General features: G+C 44.1%; 8 protein-coding genes across 8 annotated transcripts; 4 read left to right on the forward strand and 4 right to left on the reverse strand.

The window, feature by feature from the left end:
* Window positions 1-4281: 4281 nt before the first annotated feature.
* Window positions 4282-5764, forward strand: MCYG_08457 (protein kinase domain-containing protein; the record flags this gene model as incomplete). Its single annotated transcript, XM_002842580.1, has 2 exons — window positions 4282-4900; window positions 4965-5764. 2 exons carry the CDS (start codon window positions 4282-4284, stop codon window positions 5762-5764), a joined length of 1419 nt encoding a protein of 472 aa, XP_002842626.1.
* Window positions 5765-6138: 374 nt separating this feature from the next.
* MCYG_08458 (uncharacterized protein) lies at window positions 6139-6525 on the forward strand (the record flags this gene model as incomplete). The annotated part of the gene is made up of 1 exon (XM_002842581.1): window positions 6139-6525. One exon carries the CDS (start codon window positions 6139-6141, stop codon window positions 6523-6525), a length of 387 nt encoding a protein of 128 aa, XP_002842627.1.
* A 543-nt stretch (window positions 6526-7068) lies between these two features.
* On the reverse strand, window positions 7069-8897 carry MCYG_08459 (conserved hypothetical protein; the record flags this gene model as incomplete). Its single annotated transcript, XM_002842582.1, has 3 exons — window positions 7069-8097; window positions 8174-8318; window positions 8377-8897. The coding sequence occupies 3 exons, from the start codon at window positions 8895-8897 to the stop codon at window positions 7069-7071; spliced, it is 1695 nt and encodes a 564-aa protein (XP_002842628.1).
* A 778-nt stretch (window positions 8898-9675) lies between these two features.
* MCYG_08460 (conserved hypothetical protein) lies at window positions 9676-13217 on the reverse strand (the record flags this gene model as incomplete). Its single annotated transcript, XM_002842583.1, has 5 exons — window positions 9676-10242; window positions 10316-10987; window positions 11042-12071; window positions 12124-12869; window positions 12930-13217. The coding sequence occupies 5 exons, from the start codon at window positions 13215-13217 to the stop codon at window positions 9676-9678; spliced, it is 3303 nt and encodes a 1100-aa protein (XP_002842629.1).
* A 731-nt stretch (window positions 13218-13948) lies between these two features.
* Window positions 13949-15225, reverse strand: MCYG_08461 (aldo/keto reductase; the record flags this gene model as incomplete). The annotated part of the gene is made up of 4 exons (XM_002842584.1): window positions 13949-14534; window positions 14597-14862; window positions 14922-15076; window positions 15141-15225. 4 exons carry the CDS (start codon window positions 15223-15225, stop codon window positions 13949-13951), a joined length of 1092 nt encoding a protein of 363 aa, XP_002842630.1.
* A 670-nt stretch (window positions 15226-15895) lies between these two features.
* Window positions 15896-16639, reverse strand: MCYG_08462 (O-methyltransferase; the record flags this gene model as incomplete). The annotated part of the gene is made up of 3 exons (XM_002842585.1): window positions 15896-16101; window positions 16157-16471; window positions 16525-16639. The coding sequence occupies 3 exons, from the start codon at window positions 16637-16639 to the stop codon at window positions 15896-15898; spliced, it is 636 nt and encodes a 211-aa protein (XP_002842631.1).
* Window positions 16640-18257: 1618 nt separating this feature from the next.
* Window positions 18258-21916, forward strand: MCYG_08463 (L-aminoadipate-semialdehyde dehydrogenase; the record flags this gene model as incomplete). Its single annotated transcript, XM_002842586.1, has 6 exons — window positions 18258-18315; window positions 18433-18485; window positions 18533-19157; window positions 19207-20922; window positions 20975-21336; window positions 21422-21916. 6 exons carry the CDS (start codon window positions 18258-18260, stop codon window positions 21914-21916), a joined length of 3309 nt encoding a protein of 1102 aa, XP_002842632.1.
* A 442-nt stretch (window positions 21917-22358) lies between these two features.
* MCYG_08464 (alcohol dehydrogenase) lies at window positions 22359-23761 on the forward strand (the record flags this gene model as incomplete). Its single annotated transcript, XM_002842587.1, has 6 exons — window positions 22359-22525; window positions 22592-22737; window positions 22803-22883; window positions 22993-23415; window positions 23486-23520; window positions 23579-23761. The coding sequence occupies 6 exons, from the start codon at window positions 22359-22361 to the stop codon at window positions 23759-23761; spliced, it is 1035 nt and encodes a 344-aa protein (XP_002842633.1).
* Window positions 23762-23764: the final 3 nt, after the last annotated feature.

Raw genomic sequence — 23764 nt, forward strand, 5'->3', positions numbered from 1 at the left:
GTCCAATATAACCAATGTGTCCAATATAACCAATATATCCAATATAACCAATGTATCCAATATGACCAATGTGTCCAATATAACCAATATAACTAATATAATAATATATTTTATAATATTAACGGCCGAAGAGAGTTCTATTTAACTAACTAAGGGTATCCGTAAGTCGAAGATAAAATATATAGGGAAGAAGAAGAAAGGGGAAAAGGAAGGAAGTCGGTGATAGAGGATAGAGCTATAGCTTTAGGCGTTAAGGTTATGTGACTGTGTTAAGGGTCACGTACGCGAGAGTAAAAAGGGGGAGTCTGGTAATAGTATCTCCAGACAGGCCTTACTGCCTCGTCGATTACGGAGCGTGCGGTGACCCGAGAAGGGAATAGAGGTCCAACCCCTTACACTATAGAATAATATCTAAGATACTATATTAACTAAGAATAGAATAATTAGGTTAAACTACTACTAATAGTATAGCTCGTTTATAATAGAGCTAAGATAGCCTTAATAGATATAATACCTTTCTTTATAAATTATAGAAGAGAATTAGAAACGATAAAAATATCTAGAAAAGTAAAAACTTATATAAGAGATATAGAAATAATGGTAGAAAAATTACGAAACCTATACGAAACGATAAAGAAGAATCTTAAATTCTTAAGTTATAGAATAAGTAACTACTATAATAAAAAATATATAGAAGTACTAACTTTTAAAAGAGAGGAGAAAGTATTTCTACTATAACGGAATATTAAAACTATAAGACTAAGTAATAAACTAGACTACTAGAGGATAGAACTATTTAAAATTTTAGAATAACTCGGATAAGTTAACTATAAACTCTAACTACCGGACTATATAAAATATACCTAGTATTTTATATCTTATTAATTAAAAAAGTACCCTAGAACGCTAAACTATATAAACTAGAACTTAAATAAGAAAACTAAGAATAAGAATACGAAGTAGAAAGAATTCTAGATAAAAAAAGGATTAGTAGAAAACTTTACTATCTAGTAAAATAGAAAAATTATAATAATTTAGAAAATACTTACGAGCCTATTAAGAACCTCTAGAATATAATATAGGCGATTAAGAAATATTAATAGAATTAGATAAAATAGTAAAAAACTAATCTAGAGATAGACTAGCCGAGGAAGGAGGACTAACTACCTTCTTAGTAGAAGATAATATCTTATTACTATAAAGCTAAAGCTATAGCTTAGTAGTCTAGAACTCGAGTAGATAACGAGACTTATTAATAATAGTATAATAAAGAGAGAAGAGCTTATTCTAGAGATATAGGGCTTAGGAGAAGAGTAATAATAAGGTTAAGCGGCTATCGAAAATACGATACTAGGTAAAGAACTTCTATTCTTTCTAATAAGCCTACTCTAAAGGATTATAAATACGGCCTATATAAGAATAGTTATTATAGATATAAGTAGTATATTAAATAATATAATAACTAAAGGGAGATTTAGATATAATTATATAGGGAGTTATTAAGATAAAATAGTTATTATAAAGAAACTCGAAGACCTACCCTTAATAATTAATAATTTTAGAAAGAACTCGAAGCTTAGAAGTATAATTATAAGGACGTAAGGATTTTCGAATACTAGATTTAGGGGCTATAATAAAAGATAAGAAGAACTTATAGAACCTTTAGAAAAATAATAAGGAGTACGCTTACTACTTATAAGAAAAAGAAGATAACGATTAGAATAATTCGTTAAGAAGGAGAGGGATAATATTATAGACTACCTATAGTATAACTTAGGTAGCTATATTTATTAGATTAATATAGAGTAGATAGAAAACTTAAGATAAGTAGATTATATAATTATACGGAATCTAAGTTACTAAGGCGCTAGAGAATCTAATAATAGATTTAAGGTTCGAATCTAATAATAGATTTAAGAGTCGAATCTAATAATAGACTTAAGGTTTGAGACTAATAATAGATTTACAAGGAAATAAATAATATAGATTTAAATTAATATATATATAAAGATACTCGTTTCCTACTTTAATTAAGAGTTCTTTTAATACTTATAATTAAAGTTAACTTTATAGTAAGTTATAGCTTTATAGTACTAATTAATATAAGTATACTTCCTTTATTTATCTAATATCCCTTAATAAGCCTTATATCTAATTAACTAGAGTACTACTTTAATTATAATAAGGAACTTATATCTATAGAAGTAAGCTAGACTTAGAGCTATTACCTTAAAGTTAGATACTAGAGTGTCTCTATTTAGATATATCTCTAATAATACTTCGACCTAACTATCTATAAAGAGTCCTTGAGTGATTCCCACCCAAGCGTACTTCCAGTTGTACAGGCTGAAGAACCCCCCTTTGTAGCAACCCAGCTCGCCGGGTCGGACCGAGTCTAAAAAAAGCCTAATACCGACTCGACCCGGCCGGGTCGGACCGGGCCGGTCCGGGTAAAAAACCCGGACTCGGCCCCAGTCTAATAGCACGGAAAATACTTACGAGTCTATTAAGAACCTCTAGAATATAATATAGGCGATTAAGAAATATCGATAGAATCAAATAAAATAGCGAAAAACTAATCTAGAGATAGACTAGCCGAGGAAGAAGGACTAATTACCTTCTTAGTAGAGGATAATATCTTATTACTACAAAGCTAAAGCTACAGCTTAGTAGCTTAAAACTCTAATAGACGACGGGAGTTATAGAACTTATTGGCGATAGTATAATAAAGAGAGGAGAGCTTATTCTAGAGATATAGGGCTTAGGAGGAGAGTAATAATAAGGTTAAGCGGCTATTAAAAATATAATACTAGGTAAAGAACTTCTATTCTTTCTAATAAGTCTACTCTAAAGGATTATAAGTATAGCCTATATAAGGATAGTTATTATAGATATAAGTAGTATAATAAATAATATAATAACTAGAGAGAGATTTAAATATAACTATATAGGGAGTTATTAAGATAAAATAATTATTATAAGGAAACTTAGAGATCTACCCTTAATAATTAATAATTTTAGAAAGAACTTAAAGTTTAAAAGTATAATTATAAAAATATAAGGATTTTTAAATACTAGATTTAGAAGCTATAATAAAGGATAAAAAGAACTTATAGAACTCTTAGGAAAATAATAAAGAGTATACTTACTACTTATAAGAAAGAGAAAATAATAATTAAGATAATTTATTAAAAAGGAGAGAAATAATATTATAGACTACCTATAGTATAGCTTAGGTAAATATATTTATTAGACTAATATAGAGTAGATAGAAAACTTAGAATAAGTAAATTATATAATTATATAGAATCTAAGTTACTAAGGTACTAGAGAATCTAATAATAGATTTGAGGTTTAAATCTAATAATAGATTTAAAAGTCGAATCTAATAATAGACTTAAAGTTTAAGACTAACGATAGATTTATAAGGAAATAGATAATATAGATTTAGATTAATATATATATAAAGATACTTATTTTCTATCTTAATTAAAAGTTCTTTTAATACTTATAATTAAAGTTAACTTTATAGTAAGTTATAGCTTTATAGTACTAATTAATATAAATATACTTCCTTTATCTATTTAATATCCCCTTAATAAGCTTTATACCTAATTAACTAGAGTACTACTTTAATTATAATAAGGAATTTATATATATAGGAGTAAGCTAGACTTAGAGCTATTATCTTAAAGTTAAATACTAGAGTATCTCTATTTAGATATATCTCTAATAATACTTCGACCTAACTATCTATAAAGAGCCTTTAAGTGATTCTTATCTAAGCGTACTTCTAGTTATATAGGCTGAAGACCCCCTTTGTAGCATCTTTATACTAAAATAGCTAAATATTAATTACTATCTACTAATCTATTATAGATAAAGATAATAATAAAGAGTTTTCTATTTTAATTATACTATATAGTACTAAAATAGAGGTAAAGTAGGGGTTATAAATTAAACTATATAAGATTATAGAGAGGCTATATAATATTATACGAAGAAGAGGAGAAGAAAAAAAGAAAAATATATAATAAGGTAAATTTAACTATACTAGATATTTAGTAGCTTAGTATAACCCTTATAGTAACGCAGATTATAACCAAACCTTTTTCCCCCCTATATAACTGTTAAATATTGGGTTTGGGTTCACACACAATTTATATCGGACTATTGTTAATCCTCGTAGATCGTCCGGGGTTCGGAGTATTGTTCATCCAGATCGAAGGATAACATGAGGTCCCGTTGCATGCTGTACGTACAATAACGCACGCATACACTATGGCCGTTCGAGCCAGCAACGCGTTTCTACGACCTTACAGCGTCAGAGCATTTATACTGCCCTATAAACAGACTTGGCACTCTATTTCACAGGCGCAAAGACGTATTACAACACGCATGGAACCTAGCAGAGTCCGGTACAAATTTGTGGAAGAAGTTGAGCGCTTGGACTATTATGTTCCTGGAGGTTACCATCCAGTCACAATTGGAGATGAATTTTGTTCAGGTCGATATATTATCGCTCATAAGCTCGGGTTCGGTCGATCTGCCACAACCTGGCTGGCAGAAGATAGAAGACAAAGCCGACTTGTTGCCCTCAAGATATTAACCGCAGAATCGGCTGAGCGAACTCATGAGATACAGGTTCTTTCACAGTTAGCTAGAGCTAAATCCGAGCTCTCTGGGCGGAATACTCCACAGAAAGTGCTTGACTCTTTTACATTCTGTGGGCCAAATGGTACGCATTTGTGTTTAGTCACAGAAGCTGCTAGAATTAGCATCCACGAAGCGAAGGATGCTGCGTATCACCGACTTCTCCATCTCCCTGCCGCTCGAGCTATCGCCTCACAACTTATACTTGGTCTGCAATTTATCCATTCTCAAGGCATCGTTCATGGTGGTATGTTTGGCATACTACAATCTCTCATATAGGGGTATAGATTCCTGGCTAAACGTGGCTATAGATCTCCATCTTGCAAATATTCTCCTTCGCTTGCCGTCAGAGATGCAAGATATGACGATTAAGCAGCTATATGCTAGAACCGGTGAACCGGTGAAAGAGCAAGTTGTTCGTGAGGATGGCGCACCCCTAGATATAGGAGTTCCTTCAGAAGTTATTGTCCCAGCTTGGCTTGGGCTCGGTAGTGATGAGATTTCCCTAGTAGACTCTGCCATTATGATTGCAGATTTTGGAGAAGCCTATAATCCTCGAGTGACGAAGCAGTTTATTGCCCATACACCACTCTTGCTTGCGCCTCCAGAATCACGTTTCGCGGGCTCCACGGAATTCGATGAGCCTCTTTCTTTCTCGGGGGATATATGGACGCTTGGATGCACTATCTGGGATATTTTTGGATCCGCCCCCCCGTTTGAAGCCTTCCCAGCCACGTTAGATGGAGTTACAATCGAACAGGTCGAGATGCTTGGTAAACTTCCTGATCGGTGGTGGAGTAAGTGGGAAGAAAGAAGTAATTGGTTTGACGAAGATGGACGTAAAAATGTGAAAGAATATCTTCGTCAGTGGTACGGTAATAGTACTAGGAACTGGATTCAACGGTTTACGGAATATATACACAACCCAAGAGAGAGGAAGAGGTTTGATACCTTTTCAGCGGAGGAGGAGAATGCGTTCTGTGACATGATAAAGTCGATGTTAGTCCTTGAGCCAAGCAAAAGAGCCACGATTGAAGACATAGTGGGATGTGAGTGGATGCGAAAATGGGGACTGCCAGAGGTGCAGAGAATGCAAGATGCAAAATCTTGATCTCTAAGTTACGCTCTCTATTGATAAAAAAGGAATTGCAATAAATTATCAGGGCTATAACATTAATACGCGATGTGCAAATATACATCTTTATTTGATATCATCTTACCCATGAATTAGGATCACCAGTTGTCTTCCATATTTTCCTCAAATATAGTGTTCCAATTCTCCTGCATTGCTTCTCGCTCGCTGCTGTCATAACCATTAAGGTAATCAAAATTCCCCTCTTTTGCGTACACCTTGTCGAGGTCTCGCTCATGTCTGCCTGTTCAGCTTTAGCCTACTGACAACTATTCACATTGCCACTCAGGGTACATACTTATTTTAACCTGTTCAAGATCTAACTCCTGAACGATGGCGCTTGGCGGAATCGTATGCATGCACAGATATGCACCATTGATGTGCTGCTCTGCCTTCTTAGGCAGTTTCAGTACAAGATTCGTAACCAAGTCCTCCAACTTGAAGAGATATGGTGCACTCAGGAGCTGCGAGAGGCGTGCGGCTCCTTACCCAGCCAAGGCCGTTTTAAACCCCAGTTTTCGGCACGTTCGCGGTGGGGGATGAGCGATCAAGGAGCAAACCGGGGCCGATGGTCTGAGGCGGACAACGAGCTTCTTCTGTCGATGAGGCGCCGGAAAAATACTTGGGAGGTGATTCAGCAGAGGTTCCCAAAGAGGACACTGGCGTCACTGCGGCAAAGGTACTCGACTCTCAACAACCGATCAACACCAGGTAACCAAGGGCGGACAAGAGGTAGGTGATCAAAGTAGAAATTGATATGGTTTTCTGCTGTGTTTATACAATGTACATTCACAAGAGAAATAAAATTTGTGAATAAACAAGATTCTGCCTCTCAATCCTTGTTCTCACTCCAGCATCCGGAGATGACCTTGTTATTTTGTTTGAATCACAAACTTTTAGAATCATAGTCTCCACAGGGTTCCTCTTGCTCAGTCACATCCAATAAGTATACCTAGATGCACAGGCAGTACTCCCAGCCCGTATAATATATGATATCACATACAATTATTGTATGGTCCAGATTTGTGTATCTCTAGGGTCTAGGCTAGCCAATTGATAAGTGCTATATAAGCTCCGCCAGTATTTCAACTTAAAGAAAAAATACTCTAGTATGCACATTTGACCCCTTCTATATATCCACTTTTTGGAATACAATATACTTCGCTTCGCTCCGTGAATAATGAAGGGGAGATAAGGATTTTTAACAGATCCCTTGTTAGTACTAGGTGTGGACGCCTTATCCACTTTGCATCCATCCCTTCTATTGCCGTGAATGGTAAACGTCACAAAAACCGTTTACGGCTTAAGAAGCACGAACACACTGTCCATAGAGCCCCTGCAGTAATTACCAGCACCCATGCGTTGCCAATACTTTGCACTATAGCATCGATGCACTTCGCTCGGAGTTCCGGAGTCGCGTTTTGGAGTACGGTGCTTCGAGCGCCCGCAATGGCGGCTTGGATTTCCTTATCGGTATATTCAGTGCCGGCAAGGAGAGCCTTCAACTTTGAGAATGTGATGTTCTGAAACATGGAGCTCGCAATCGTAAGGCCCAGTAGTTGACTCGCGCCCTGGGATATATTCATGAACTGGATGACTTCAGGGACTCGGCCTGGCTCCACCAGGTGTCGTGAGATCGCATAGCCTGCCTGAGTAGTTGCCATTCCTATGCCTACTAGGCTAGTATATCCATAGATATTTGCAGCTGCTGTGTTCCCACGAACAGTATACATCGCGGCACCACCACATGTCATGAAAATGCCGCTGAGAAGATACCATACTATGTGGTAGCCGGTTCGTCCCATGATAGCACCACAAGTAACAACAGTGACAACATATAAACAGATAAACGGAAGGAGTCTGACAGCTGCTTCAGTACCGCTGTCACCGTGGACGAAGAGGAAGTATAGCGGGATATAGTATATCGAGACGAATAGAGAGGCTCCACCGCAGGACATACATACGAAAAGCAGTACAAGCTGTGGACTGCGGAGGAACTCGCACGGAAACAGGCGATCGTTCTCGTTGGTAAAGACTGCGAGGTACTGACTTAAGGCAAAGGCCGCCGCAAGGAGCGCAGATACCACGATCAAGGCGATGACACGACCGTCACTCCAGGCCCATATTGCTCCTCCAAACGAGAAGGCAACCGCAAAGGTAGTATACATGCCGCTGCTTAGAACCGCTCCAAACCAATCAAGAGATTTCAATTTATCCATAACTGACATTGCTGGCCAGCGGGGGAGAGATGGGAGCAGGAACAAGTAAATGGGTGTCATGGCTCCAAAAATTATTAGGTTTATGTAGAATCCCTTGCAGTAGGCGTCAGTAATGATACTTTTTTGTCTTGTGGGATAATCAAAGTGCGGAATGCAAATAATATCTTACCCATCTCCATGAAGCAGAGCTATCCGCAAAGGCACCCCCAACGACAGGGCCTAAGATACATCCGCTGCCATAAACGAGCCCCGTAATGCCCACATATAAAGGCTGTTGCTTCGGCGTACTCAAGGTAGTGACAAGATTGAGTGTGCTATTTCAATTATTTCACATTAGCCTAAACTTTTACGATCAACTGGGCAGTGTCTTACCCAAGGTACATGCCAGCCCCTCCAGTGCCTGCCCACACTCTACCCACAATCATCGCATTCATGGATGGTGCAGCACCACAAAGAGCACTTGCCGCAGCGAATGAAGCCAGACAGCCTATGAATACCCATTTCGTGTCGAACATGGCATACGCTTTGCCGAGTGGAAGTATCGCAATGGTTGATCCCAAGCAAAATCCAAACCCAAGCCAGCCTAGCTGGTTGACATTATTGAATTCTTCGGAAATCGATGCTTGAATATCGGCCACAATGGTATTGTCGAGGCCGTAAAGTACGTTCGCCGAAAAGATGGCCAGGCACACCAGAAGCCAGCGAATTCCTGTAATAGGTCGCTGTGGTCCAGCATCATTATTGCTGTGGTTGGTCGACTGCCCTTCCTCATTCTTTTCAAAGCTGGTTTCGGACTGCGAGTTTCTGGTAGGTGGAGAATGAGTGGGAGGTTCGTCAGTGTCAACCTGGGTGGCCTGGGCAGATGGTTGGGAAGACCCGGGGGCGATCTCCATTTTTGTATATACAAGCGTATATGGATGATATCCTGATCACTGGAACATGACGAAGGAATAGAGATAAGTATATGATAGGTATAATAGTTGGCTCGGGTATATAATCAACAGAGTCTAGGGGAGCGAGTCACCATGATATATAATCATGGTAACCTAAGAGGGAAATGCAAAGCATACCTCCTTTCGGAGGTAACTAGGGGAATGCCGATCAACTGAAAGGAAAAAACTAGTTAGGGTATTCAAGGGCTAAGCAATGCTTCTTCCTTCCTGCAAGGACATGCCTTGACGAGAAGGTTGGTTGGTAAGCAAAAGAGATTAGATGACACGATTTACTTGCTGGAGTGCCGAGCTGTTGAAACGCCTTAAAGCCCACTCAGCCTGCTAGCCGGAAGGAGACACGGAGTTGGGCTCCGCAACCTCCTTTCAGCGCGACACCCATCGGCCGTTTGTGACATAATCAGTACTCTGTAGTCCGTAGATAGCATATTTTAAGTCTATTGGTGGGACTTTGGATCAAAAACTGGCTCATCGAAGCCGGAATGAAAGTACCTTGGAAGGTTTGATGTCCAGCGAAAAAGAACAAGGTTTGTGCTAATGACGGATAATCTAAATATAAGATAACTCTGGTCAAGATAAGATAAGATTTCGGATCTATGCGGCCGGAAGATAGTTCTTCCGTTATCTCACATCTTAAAACGAACCTGATGATCTCGATGCTTCATTCGATAGCTACCATGGTCTGATGAGAAAGGTTCCAGGATTCCTCTGCAAATCTTGACTAGGCATCTATCTGACCTAGGCTCCTTGGAAATGTTCCGAACTCCTCCAGACATTGGGCCTTTTTGTCTCGGTACTCCGCTTGTCTAGTAGGCAACCCCTTTGACTTCCTTTCCGGCAACCATCGTTGCAACCATCGAGCCAGGAACTTCGCCACAAGGCCATCTTCAATTATCCTTGGAGGATTCTTTAGGACTGTTGTGTCTCTTTGCACCGCATGTGTCTCAATGTCTAATCCCCCACCTTTCAATCCTTTGTCAACGCTGTGCTCTCTCTCGAAGTATTCAATCAGAGTTACCGCCGGATTGACTGCCTCATCCTCCTGCTCTGCGCTCTCTCGCAGTTTCACAAGCCAGTCGTTGGTGGGGATGGCGTTAAACAGAAACGAACTATCCAGCAGTTCTTGGAGTAGCTGGTGCCAGTGAAATGTATGCGGGTTAACTATGTTATAATAGATGGAAGAAGAGCTTTCGCGAGGGCTCCCATAGACCGGAGATTGCTCAGCAAGCTTCCAAGAGAGTTCGAAGATAATGGTTGCGAGAATGTCAACTGGAATCCAGGAACAGCGCTGCGCAAACGTCAGCTATGGACTTGAACCTGCTAGAGATAAGTGGTGAATCGGGGAAAGGGGAAGTATTTACCTCCTGCAAATCGGGCAAGGCCTCTAATGTGAAAGCTGACTTGATAATCATTGGTATAAATTCTTTATCATTCCACAGCCCATTATCGGTATCACCAACCACCTGTCCGATGCGCAAAACGTAGCTTAAGGCGCCTGCATCATATGCGTTCTGGACAATGTGCTCGCCAACAAGTTTGGATTGGCTATATCCCATGCTAGCTGCATGCCCAAGCTCCTCAATCGGTCCATCCCGAATGGAAGCTGGAGCGGGCGTATTGAATGCGGTTGAAATGGAAGAGCAGAAAAATAACTGGGCAGGTCGTGACCCTTCCACCGACAGGGAAAACTGGAGCAGATTGTAAAGCCCTGCAATGTGCGGCTCGAAGCTCCGCAGATGAATGTTGAAGTTAACGGGCCATGCAATATGGATTATTAACGAAACATCCTTCTTCATTTGGGCCAAGGTTGATGCGTCCAGCCCAAAACCTGGTTTGTTAAGATCTGCTGTGAAGGCACTGACCTTGCGTTGGTTCGCAATTGAAATATCTATACTTCGATTCTTTAAAGAGCTAAGTATTCTTTGCATGGGATTGGCCCCCCTTGCAAGGCAGTAGATCTTCTCGATCCTGTCATCGGCAACAAACCGTGCAAGGACGTGAGCTCCAATCGAACCAGTTGCTCCTGTGAGGACCTATGTTCATGTTAAATGGCTTCTTGCATTGTTCATTTATGGAGGCCTACACACCACTGCTTGACCCATGGTCTTGGATATGTTGCCGTTGGTAACATGATGTAGAGAATTCTGCTTCTGGAAGCCCGAATATCTATCAATCAATTGCTGCATCAATTGCAGCCCATCTACCTCGGGGACGTTTCCCCCGTGCCCCAAAGCATGGAGATAGCGAGCCAGCTCCCTCACGTTTCCCTTTTCGTACACGATGTTGGGATTCAATCGTGTTCCATTTAGTTCGATTGTCTTTTGAATAATGCGCCTCATTTGAATGGCTTTTAAGCTGTCTACCCCAACGCTGAAAAAGTCAGTTTCTGGTGTCTCGAGTGCAACCCCAATCGTATCCCTACACGTCTGCATCAGGAATTGCTCGATTGACGGAAGGTCCAGCTTGAGGCTTCCCTCCTGGCCTCCCTCGAGCCTCGTGTACATTGCTTCGATAATATCTGCAAACTTGTCATACACCTGGGCGCGGATGACACTTCCCTTATCTGTCTGCGGGTAATTGACATTTGATGGTATTAGGGTTATCATATCCTTGGTGACCTGGGAGAATTCCTCTGAGCGTGAATTTGCATCCGCAACCGAGGGCCAAATGGCTTCTAGATAGGTTTCGTCAGACATATGATCGGCTTCCTTTGAACGGAAAACGAGAAGCCCCGGTATCGCTTGATCGACGCCGACCACAGTTGCTTCCCTCACCAGTTCGTCTTCTCGTATGCGACCCTCAATCGGCAACGGGAGTACCTTCTCCCCATTTGCAAGAGTAACACGATCATCGATACGGGTGACAAATTTCCAGACGTCAGGGATTGTTGCATGCGGAGTGAAGACGTCTCTGGAGTGCCATGAACCTGGTGCTGGAACATCCGAATTGGAAGTGGATAATCCCGGGTGCCCTTCCAGGTAAACGAATTCATATAAATTGTCTCCAAGTGAGTGCATGTGGAGATGTTTCCGGATATTGGCGTATATTCGGATATAGTTCCATGTGTCGTCTCCTTCCTCCCTACGCATGGTGTCACCACACAAACCGGCCTCGGTGCTGCCTTACGATTAGCATTTGTTGAATCCTGACACCGCAGAGAGAAACTCACGTTCCAAAGACGACGCCTAAATTGATCCCTTCCTTTACTAAACGATCTCCCAACTCGTCCGGGGTCTTCGCTCCCGCAGAAGTCACGACTTTGCAAGCTTTCAGCGCCTCAACACCGCGGCTTTTTTCAGCCAGGAGCCCCAGTACGTAGGGTACCGTGTGCACTGCTTCCGGCTTCGTGGCTTCGATCACTGTAACTAGATTGTCTCCTGTCAAAGGCAGTGAGGCGTTGTAGAGGTGTGCTGTCTTGCGCATCCACATGGCTTGAAAAGCCGTCGATAAACCATACATATGGTACCATGGCAGGGCGTTGAAGTTATGCAAGCCAGAGCCCTGAGGAGGGTGCTGCAGAACTGCTTTATGAGTTAGGAAGACCGGCTTTGGCAGCCCAGTCGATCCTGAAGAATGCATTATCAACGCAACTCTCTCACACTCCTTCTCCCTGTCGTACTCACGAACGAACGGGGGTTCATGACAGCGTAATCTGTCATAGCTACAGCGAATGGGTATCTCAAGTGCTTTAAGGGGGAAATTTTCATGGACTTTATGCACTTTAGATTCGATTTGCTTCGACCTCCCATGCACCATTGTATCGCACTCGGTTTTCCGAAGAAGGTTAATGATTGCAATCGGGGGGATTCGGAGAGACAAGCAGAGTACAGTGCATCCTATTCTGCTGAGCGCGAAAAAACTGACTACAAAGTCAACGTTTGACGGCGCTAGGAGTGCCACCGGTCTCTGCTGATTCTGGCACAGCGTTAGCATGGAAAACACGGAGCATCAAGAATGACGAAGCATAGTATTTACCGGCTTAATCCCGGCTAGGATGAACTCTTTCGCTGCAGCATCAACAAACAGATCCAGCTGCTTGCCGGTGAATCTCTCATAATCATCGACACTGTGCTCAAATTTGGGGTAACCGAGTATGGGCACTTGGGATTCATCGGCCGCTCGATGACGGATGATATCATCTAGAACCTTCAGTTCACCAAAGGTGCGGTATAGATGTTGAACGTGTTCCTGAGATAAGTGTGCCATGACGATGATAATGATCTTAACAGCTCCAAATAAATGATGGCAGAGAACCTCTGGCATCCGCAAACCAGGCTTATCGCAGTTTTAGCTACGAGGAATATATCTTGTCATTTTTATTTTCAACGGACAGGCTGACAACATTGAGGACTATCAGGGTTCCCACTAAAGCAGAAAATTGCGACCGCTATCCCTGCGTTGAACTCCTTTTGTCAAGGAGTTTATATTTGGCTCGGAATGGTTAACCAAGTAACTAAGCAATGCAATTGTTCAATTCTCCGATTCCAGATAGGTAAGGATGATTATGGATGCAAGGCAGGAACTCCACCCTGCAGGAATATCACGGATACATCATGCAGGACCGCCGGTCAGCTTGACCATATGCGTTATGGAGATGGAGTGAAGGGAGATGATTCCGGAGTAATTGTCGAGGGGGGACTGCGGATAAGCTGCCCTGCAAGATGCAAGGAAGCGTAGCAGCCTTGAGATCTACCTCCTCGGGAAGGGCTGCGAAAGATACACATTCATCCCTTCATATGAGCCATTCTTACCGATTAGGCCATCCATATCCATGAGCGACTTTCTAGACCGCTGCTATTAGGTTCTGCAAGTAGCCCATTTTTTTTAGAGTTATTTGGGCGCTGGTTGCTATGAGACAGAACTATTCATAGCTGCAACAAGAAAGGCGCAGTAAACGTGCCCCAGAAAGACCGTTGATATCAACATTCAGATTTCCTTAAAAATGGAAATGCAACCAATGCTTGCGAGCTAACTAAGCGTCTAGATCCCAATCTTCACTTCTTAAGGGGTGGCGTGTCAACGACAAGAAACTGCATGAGCGCTTCTGCGTACCTCGTGCCATGTACTTCGGCGTGCTCAATGGCGTCCCTTATCTCCTTATTTTCATCTGGCGTTAGGCTGACCTTGTAGGCACCAAGGTTTTCCTCTAGATACTCAATTCTCTTAGTCCCTGGAATAGGAAAGATATCAACTCCTTGCTCCATCATCCAAGCCAGCGTAAGCTGACCCGATGTGCAATTTTTTCTATCTGAGATGGCTTTCAGCGTGTCTACCAGCTGAAGGTTCTTTGAAAAGTTTTCCCTTGAGAATCGTGGCACCGTCCTGCGGAAGTCATTCTTATCAAAATCGTCAATTGATTTGTATATCCCTGTCAGCATTCCCCGGCCAAGCGGTGAGTACGCAACCGTGGCAATCCCCAGTTCGCGGCACGTCTGGAGTAGGCCTGGCTCGGCCCTTTCGATATCCATTGAGAAAGGGCTGTACTCAATCTGGTAGGCGTGGATCTGGTGGATCTTGTTTGCTCGCCGCAGCGTGTCTGGTCCACATTCGCTGAACCCTAGATACTTGACCTTACCCGAGCTTTGCAATACCTTAGTTAGTACAGCTGATCCTGGAGTGCGTCGTGCCATGCAAGTACATACTCCACGAATTCTTTCATTGTTGCAACTATATCTTCGGCCGGTGTTTTGCCGCTGATTCGGTGGCTAAAAGTACGGGTTAACGCTGCTTCATGGGCTTCTTCGCATGCCACACTGGGTAGGACGAACCAATACAACAGATCTATGTAATCAGTCTGAAGGCGTTGTAGACTCTCCGCAACAGCCATGCGGATATAGTCTGCGTCGTTCCTAATTTCTCGACTCCCCTCGGGTGTGACATGGTTTCCGAACTTGGTGGCCAGGAATATCTAGAGGGCGACATACGTAAATAATTAATCAACCACATAGAAGTCGACCTAGACTTTACCTCTTTGCGCTTCCCCGTTCTTCTAAACCATTTCCCAAGCAGCTCCTCGCTGTCACCATAGAGCTGTGCGGAGTCCCAATGGGTACACCCAAGCTCATAAGCTCGATCAAGGAGCTTGAATCGCTCTTCATCGGGCGGAGGCACTCCATAGAATGCTTTTATAGGCAGCGTGAGCGGTGCTAGCTAAATAAACGACCATTGCCAGGCAAGAAAACGTACAGCTTAGACCCATCAAGCCAAACCCTAGGGCCGGAACCTGAGGTCCATCCTTGCCCAGCGCGCGAGTTGGGAGTTTTGTGGGCATTTCTATTCGAATGGTGAGATGTATACCCCGAGACAGATTGGATTGATTCTGTTGTAAAAGATTGTGGTGTGAGGGGATAATAGGGAGGTCAAAACAATGATCTATATAACTGCTGAAAGGGCTGGGCAGGAGACTGCGGAGTTGATCTCCAGATACTCCGGAGGCATCAGTTCCACCCGGAGCTTGGAGCGGTTAGCCAGATATGTACCCTGCATGGCCTAGCAGGGGTGTAGGCGGCCATGCAGTCCACCTTTATAGCTTACATGCAATGATCCCGTTTATTATTGAGCTTTATACTTGCCCACTAGTGTCCCCTGCCGGACTGTGGATAGTATCAACTTCACAAAGACCAGCACCTGGTGAAGTGAATATTTTATATAGGCAACTAGAGTGTGATATCATAAGGAAAGGGGCCATGTCCGAGCGCGCAGCTGCTTGAATCTTTCAGCTTGAGGCTATGGAATAAGTAGACCCTATCCCTGAGTAACAAAAAAGGACCATCCAAAGAATTACGCACTCTGGTTGCTTAATAGCAAAGGTTGGATTAAGCAAGCTGAAATCAGCAATGGAAATTGCAATATATGTCGAGAATACAGGCTACCCTATGATTCTAATTCTAAAAGCTCCCCCTTGCGCCCTTGGCGAATGCATGTCAGGCAAGGCGTATGGTTCAATTCAATGGAAGAACGCTTTGCTTCCACTTGATCAGGGTAATGCCGTCGTACAGAGGCAATAAGACCGTATCAATTCGAGGATCAGTTTTGCAGAACTTGTTCATCTTGTGCAAAGCCTTTCCGCACTCCGTCCAGTAAGGCCTGACCTTCTCGGGCAGAGTAGGGTTAGACTCCGTGGAGATGGTCATGCCACGGGCAAAGACTATGCTTGAGGTTAGATAGATGAGATGTCAAGTTTGATAGAGGACACCACTGACCATTATCGCACATGATAAACCCGGTGGGAGCCAACAGTTTCTTGTCGAGGATTTGTTTGATATACGTCTCGTAACCGTCCTTGTTGGCGTCGACGAAAATGATGTCAAAGATACCGGACAACGTTTCGATCGATTGTTGAGCTGGACCCTCAATAAGCTTGACTCTATCGTTGAGGCCGTACTGGTTGAAAGTACGGCGAGAGGCAGCAATCATCTTGGGGTCAAGCTCGAGGGTGATGATCTCAGCTTGGGTGGAGGCGGTTGCCTCATACCAAGCCAAGGCGCTGTAGCCAGTGTAGCAGCCAATCTCGAGAACTACCAACTTGTTAGAATCATATACGAGTGCAAGGGGTAAAGGCCCGACGTACTTCTCTTAGCCCGCTGGTGCTCAGCTAGGAATTTCATGGTAGCTCCCTGGAGAGGAGAGGACATTTTGTCTGCATCCTCGAAGTTATTGCAGGTCCAGTCCCAGACTTCCTTCATGTTCCCAGACACGTCGTTTGAGTGATTGGTGCAGTATTCCGTGACCGTTGCGGCCATCTCGGGCTAGAATCCACAGAGAATCTTCAGTTGGTCGCTGTTTTACAGCGAAATGGGGAACTTTGATCATACCGTGAAGGACAAAACGCTGGTCAGCATATTTGCGGCTGGTTTGCTAGTCAACGGCAATAAGTGGGCTCAGGTTGATATTCAAAACTTGATCAATACTCCTGTGAGCAGCTGGTGAGATGCTTTTTGAGGTATCAATCAATTGAGCAGGAGAGCCATTCTTATACCCTCTGGTGTCCTAGCCAAGGTCCAGCCTCTTCCCTCGCAAAGGCATCGTCAGATACGATTCGGTCAAGGCCGTGAGGGGCTCTCATCTCAAATCAGTATCTTCAATCCTTCCGGACTCTCCATCGTTGATACGCATTACTGCTTCGGAGTTGATTCCGTCTGTAGCTGCAACGAGAGACCAATTCCGGCCAGCCTCGTAAAAGTGCCTGTTCCAAGTTAGGGTATAGCTTCGCATCGTCAATCGTCTGCTTGTTTTTGTCCGGAGCTCTGCCCAGTAGGTGTTCTGTAGTTATCGCACGGAGTATCTTCTGCTTGATTACATGCAATATATCGAAGTAATTCAAAGCCAAGGCCTGCTAGGAACCAAGCTGTCCAGTCTATGGAGCCGGAAAAATTGTTCAAGTGTTATTTTTTATCTTATACCGCGTATACCACCATCCATGGAAACATACACGGGCGAGTCGTAGTCAGATGGATGACTAATCCACCAGATCTCGAGCCAAGTTAACTACCCCGTGACCGGAGATTTCATCTTCTCATCATCAAAATATCAACCTCCACGTCCGTTAGGCCTCAATTGCTCATCGTCATCATTCCGTTACTTACATGGTCTAATCTGACATTCAGTCACTTCTGCTGTGCCTGTCGGCTCATCACCGCCGAGACCTGTCAAACACCAACCTCTGGCTGCGAATCCAAAAATGGAAACCCGTGAAGGGTGGTCATAACCACTCCGGACGGATGTAAGCACTACCTCTAGTGCCAGGCCCAACAAGGCTATGCTGAGATGGTGCCCCAGAGCAACAGGGCACCATCGAATCTCCGTTTCCGAATTAGTCCCCGGACGGGCAGCAAAGTGTACACCTTACGCATCTACGTAATTACTCAGGCATGAGTTCCGGACCAAACGACAAAAGCCCCTTTTGGTTCTAAATCTAGGAATCTCTCAAGATGGACGACCAAGCTGTTCAGGGCCAACCCCTGCAAGGCTATATTCCGAGCCATATGCACCGTTGGAAGACTCATTTCCCATATAATACTATACTCGGCCTATACTGTCTTTCTTTCCAGGAGCTCCGTCGGCTTGAACTGACCGTTGATTTGAGCTTCCGTTGGGCTTCCAGCTTTTACCTCTTTCTTTTGCGTTCCTCCTGCTTGTAACAGACCATGTCACAATCACCGCTGCCCCGTCTAGATGTTCCATCTATCTTCCAGTCATCATCTTCCGTGCCAAATCGCCTGGTGCATCTAATCCCAGAAGAGCTCGCAAGAACTGTACCGGATTACCCCTTATTTTCATACCCCAGAGGCCCGAAGCTGCAAGATGGGTTTAGGGATGTTTCGAGTAAATGCTTCGCCAATGGAATTAACAGAACCAGCTGGTATTTGATATCATTGTTAGGCCGACCTAAAAATTTTGACACTGTGTGTTACATGGGACCTAGTGAGGCTACCTTTCTAGAGCTCTGTATCATATTTTACTTCTAACGAGTATTTAGATGATATACGATACTTTCTCTTTATGTTCGGAGCGATCAAAGCAGGATATAAGGTAGGTCTCTTACTCTATATTAAAGAAAAAAACCTAACTATTTCTAGATGCTGTTTCTATCGCCTCGAAACAACCTCGAAGGACACTTGAATGTTCTCGAGGGCGTTGACTGCCAGGTCTTCTTGAAAGCTGAGGGCACCCGAGTTGATCATATCCTTCATAAAAGGCCTATGCAAACTTCAGTTGTTCCAGAGCTTGAGGAACTTTTGCATGAATCACCTGTTGAGATATATCCATACGCCAAGAGCTTCGAGGAGGCTCGCATGGATCCATGCCTCGTGCTTCACACCACTGGGTCGACCGGCCTGCCGAAACCTATCACATGGAAATTGGGAATCCTGAGTACATACGAGGCATGGAGGACAATTCCGCCCGTGGATGGCTATGTGCCTCCCACGGAGATCTATCAGCAAGCTCGGAGAGCATATACGTCAATGCCTTTATTCCACACTAGCGGACTAAACGCAGGCATCACTTGGGCCTTGTTGTTAGGCGTGACGTTGGTATATGGTGCGCCACACGTGGTACCAAATGCGGCGTACACGGATGACATGCACAAATTCGCGGGAGTTGATGCATCGATGGGAGCGCCGTCTATATACGAGGATCTCAGCCGCAATCCAACCTCGCTTGAGCGCATTAACAAACTTCACTACGTTATCGCTAGTGGCGGTATGTGATCGATACCCCATTTCCCTGAGACTCTTCTGACACTTTGTAGCTCCTCTATCGCGGAAGGCCGGCGAACTGATATCAAAGCATACACGAGTGATATCCAATTTAGGAGCCACAGAGACGGCGTGTTTGCAGAGATTGGCTCCTGCTATTGATGACTGGGCATACTTCTACTGGCACCCTACGCACTCTGGCATCGAGATGCGAGAGGCCGTAGAAGGCCTATACGAACTTTTCTTGGTTCGAGATCCAAAGCTTGAGTTGTACCAGGGTGTCTTCAATACTTTTCCAGAGCTTCCTGAATGGTCAATGAACGACTTGTATTCAAGGCATCCTGACCCTGCGAAAGGCTTCCTATACAGATACGAAGGAAGAAAGGATGATATTATCGTGCTAAGTAATGGTGAAAAGGTTTCCCCGGCGCTGATGGAAGCAACTCTAATGAGCGACCCTCTCGTGAAAGGCGCGATGGTCGTTGGAAAAGGCAAATTCCAGCCGGCAGCTCTAATTGATTTGGCACAACCACCTCCAGAGGATTCTAGCCAGCGCCGTCAATTGGTCGAAGACCTTTTACCAGCCATTTCTGATGCTAATGAACATGCACCTGGCCATGGCAAGTTGGACCAATATCATATACTTTTTGCGAATCCGAACAAGCCGATCCAGTATCTTGGTCAAGGCAAAATCCAAAGACATCGAACTTACAAGTTATACGAAGACGAAATCGAGGCATTATATAAAGCTGCAGACAATGCCAACGGGCAATTCGGACTTTGCAACCTTCCAAGCCCAAGCTTTACCAGTAAGCAAAGTGTCACTCGATGGCTTCGGCAGTTAGTCATTGAGATAACCAGCATTAAAGATCTCGATCTGGATCAGGATTTCTTTAAAGCTGGAATGGACTCGCTACAAGTGATAAGGATGGCTCGGGAGCTCAAGTTTCAAGCTAAAGAGGCCAACTTACGACAGCATGATGGGGAAGAATTCTCTCCAGCAGCAATATACTCACGCCCGACGCTGAATCAACTTTCTGCGTTTATCCTTCGTCAGGCTGGAGTAAAACCGTCAACCAATGGCCTTGTCAATGGCGACGCTGATAGCCATACCAACGGGCATTTCAAGGCCGATATTGATAGCCACATCAACGGGCATATCAATGGCCATGTTAAGGGTAAAATCGATGGGTACATTTTGGGTGGGATCAGTGGTTACATCAAAGGCCATTTCGATGGCCATATTGATGGCCGAGTGACAGGGCACATCGTAGGTCATGTTGACATGCGCTACGAAAGCCACAATCACACCCTGAAGAACGGCCATTCGAAGCATCGCAGCAACGGCGACGTTAATGGGTTCTCTTCGCTAAGTGCCAATCATTACGTTAACGGCATACTAGGAAGCTCCACATCGCAGAATATGCAAGTTCTTCTTCACAAGTATACCAAGGACCTCCCTCACCCAACCGAAGACGCTCCACTGGCGGCCCAGGAAAATATGGTTATACTTCTCACAGGCAGCACGGGCTCGTTGGGGTCATACTTGCTGGACACTCTGTACAATGACAAGAGTGTTTCGCATATCATTTGCTTAAACCGCACCTCAGATGCTGGGAAGAAGCACCTCCAGACGGGTCTTACCCGGGGGTTGAGCGCTCTCTATGGTGACCGAGTGGAGTTCTTTAAAGCAGATTTAGCGAACACTCAACTAGGGCTGCCCACTTCTATATATAACCGCCTGCTGAAGACTGTCACGCATGTTATCCGTAAGTCACAACACCCTCATCCTTGATGTACATGCCGCTAAATATCCCCTAGATACACAGTGGCCCGTGAATTTCAACTGGCCCCTCGCCTCCTTTGAGCCATATATTTGTGGAGTGCGAAACCTTATAGATTTCTCCTTCACTTCCAAGCACAAAAGCTTTATCTTATTCGTTTCCAGTGTTTCTGCCGTCGGATCATGGGAAGATGTCGATAGCGTACCAGAAGAGCCAGTCTATAATCTTAATATGGCAAGCACCATGGGTTATGGCCAGTCAAAGCTGATCTCCGAATGTGTCCTTGACAGAGCAGCCCGTGTCTCAGGTGTGCGATCTGCATGCTGCAGAATTGGCATTATCGCTGGGCCCGTGGAAAGGAAACTGGGCATGTGGAATAAGCATGAATATATCCCATCAGTAGGTGGTTTCTTTTCTGTTCATTAATCCGGCTATAGGACCCGAACAGTATTAAGGAAACTTCATTAACTAATCGTGTTTGAAGATTGTCATCTCCTCTGCCCACCTGAAAACATTTCCCGGAATGTTCCCATCTCGAGATCGCGTTGACTGGTTGCCAGTAGACAAGCTAGCGACTATTCTTGTCGAGATGCTTACATTCTCCTGCGCTTCACAGCAAGAGAGCAGCCAGAGCCGCATGTTGACTTATAATGTGATCAATCCGCACGTGGTACCATGGTCTAAATTCGCATCCTGGGCTATATCTTTGTACTCTAAGGAAACAAAGATGAGGACTTGTTCGTTTCCTGAATGGACTGAGGCATTAGGCCAAACCTCAAATGAGCCAGTTGACCCAGAAAGGAACCCGGCAATCAAGTTGTTGGATTTTTACCGAGAGGCTGGAGGGTTGAAGAAACGACCACGAATGCTGGCTTGCGATAAAGCCGCGAGAGCGAGCAAAACGCTGCGAGAGGTCGGGGCAGTGAATGAAACTTGGGTCAGAACTTGGATGCAGCAGTGGGGTTTCAAACAGAACTAGAACATTTTCCACCCAGCTGATAGACATAAGAATTTGTTATTAGAGTTTGTTAAGATAGAGGTATGAATGCTGCCAACATTGCCTATACCATTGTTATGCCAGATTCTTTGCGCTTCCACGCCATAGTTGGTTATTATTTCTTTGTCTACGAAAATGATATCCCAGTTACTTTTCGCCTTAGGTCCGGAAACCGGGGATAAGCACCGGCGTTAGCAGCGTGCATCATGCATACCAGAACTCCGGCTCCAAATGCAGCACTCCGGAACTCCTTAGAGATATAGCAAGTAATCGCGCAGACAAGATACGTTTGACTCGCATTTACCGTGGCCACAATGAAAGGGAAGCCTATATATATATCGGGTGTTCCCAGCCCCCTCGACATCTTTATCCACAGCCCATTGAATCACCTACACTTCAACCTCTGGAGCAAGTACCATACAAGATGACGACTTTTCGACAGGCAGCGTTTAAAGAAGCGGGTGGTCCGCTGGTGATTGAAGAGGTGGAGATGACCTCGCCAGGAAGAGGAGAGGTTCTCGTTAAAGTCCAGGCATGCGGAGTGTGTTTTTCAGACACGTTTGCCCAGCATAATGTCATGGGGGGAGGATTGTGAGTTTCAAGCACCACCTTTTATTATTCTCTTTCCTTCTTGGACCTTCAAGATATACCGTGCAGGTACGGGGTAGCAGCAGAGCTGATTGCTTCTAGCCCAATTGTTCCCGGCCATGAAATTATTGGACATGTTACCGCTGTTGGTGAAGGGGTGGAACAATGGAAAATAGGCGATCGAATTGGTGGAGCATGGCATGGTGGCCATGATGGTATGTTCCTGGCCTTTGATTATGGAGATACTGAGTTTTGCTGACACGTTAACGCTTGTGGACAGGGACATGTGCACAATGCCGAAAGGGCTACTTTCAAATGTGTGATAACCAGGTGGTTAATGGCGAAACCAAGGGAGGAGGATGTATGTGGCATTTTCTCGCCTTTGGCCCCTAATACGATACCCACGTTACCAGGGACCCCTAGGTTTTGTGGATTTCGGACGACTTATATCCTTGCTGACACCAATGTAGATGCCGAGTATTGTACACTTCGCGCCGAGGCTGGCGTCCGGATCCCCAAGCACGTCGATGCCGCAAAGTATGCGCCAATCCTCTGCGCCGGCATGACTATGTTCAACTCCATCCGTCACATGAACATTCCTGTTGGCTCAACAGTTGCAATTCAGGGCCTTGGAGGCCTTGGGCACTTAGCAATCCAATATGCGAGAAGCTTTGGATACCGCGTGGTTGCCTTATCACGAAATGCTGAGAAAGAAGCATTTGCCAGAGAGCTTGGTGCGCATGAGTATATTGATGTCAGCAAGTGCGATGTGGGAGAACAACTGCAGAAGCTGGGAGGGGTATCATTGATTGTTTCGACAGCGCCAACCAAGGATGCAATTGAGCCACTTCTCAAGGGGCTAGGGATGCTTGGGAAATTGTTGATATTGTCAGGTAAGCGCATGCGTCTGCGTGCTGAGATATGATTTCCGGCGAAGTGTTCTGACGTTCTAAATACTATTAGTTCCCGGCGATATAACTGTAAACACTGGAGTCATGGTAAGCCAAAAAATGTTTTCTGTATATGGCCTGGGCTTGGACTAATAAGTTCTATCAGCTTCGCTATGGTATCTCGGTTCAATCTTGGCCTTGTGGCCATGCCACCGATTCTGAGGAGGCAATAGCCTTCACTGAACTCGAGGGCATTAACTGCATGATTGAGAAATTCCCCTTGGAAAAAGCCAATGATGCCTTGGGTGAGTTTTTTATCTCTCTCGACAGACCCGTGTATCTCCTCTGAGCC

Source organism: Microsporum canis, genomic scaffold (genome assembly GCF_000151145.1).
Source record: "Microsporum canis CBS 113480 supercont1.9 genomic scaffold, whole genome shotgun sequence".
Lineage (NCBI taxonomy): Eukaryota > Fungi > Ascomycota > Eurotiomycetes > Onygenales > Arthrodermataceae > Microsporum > Microsporum canis.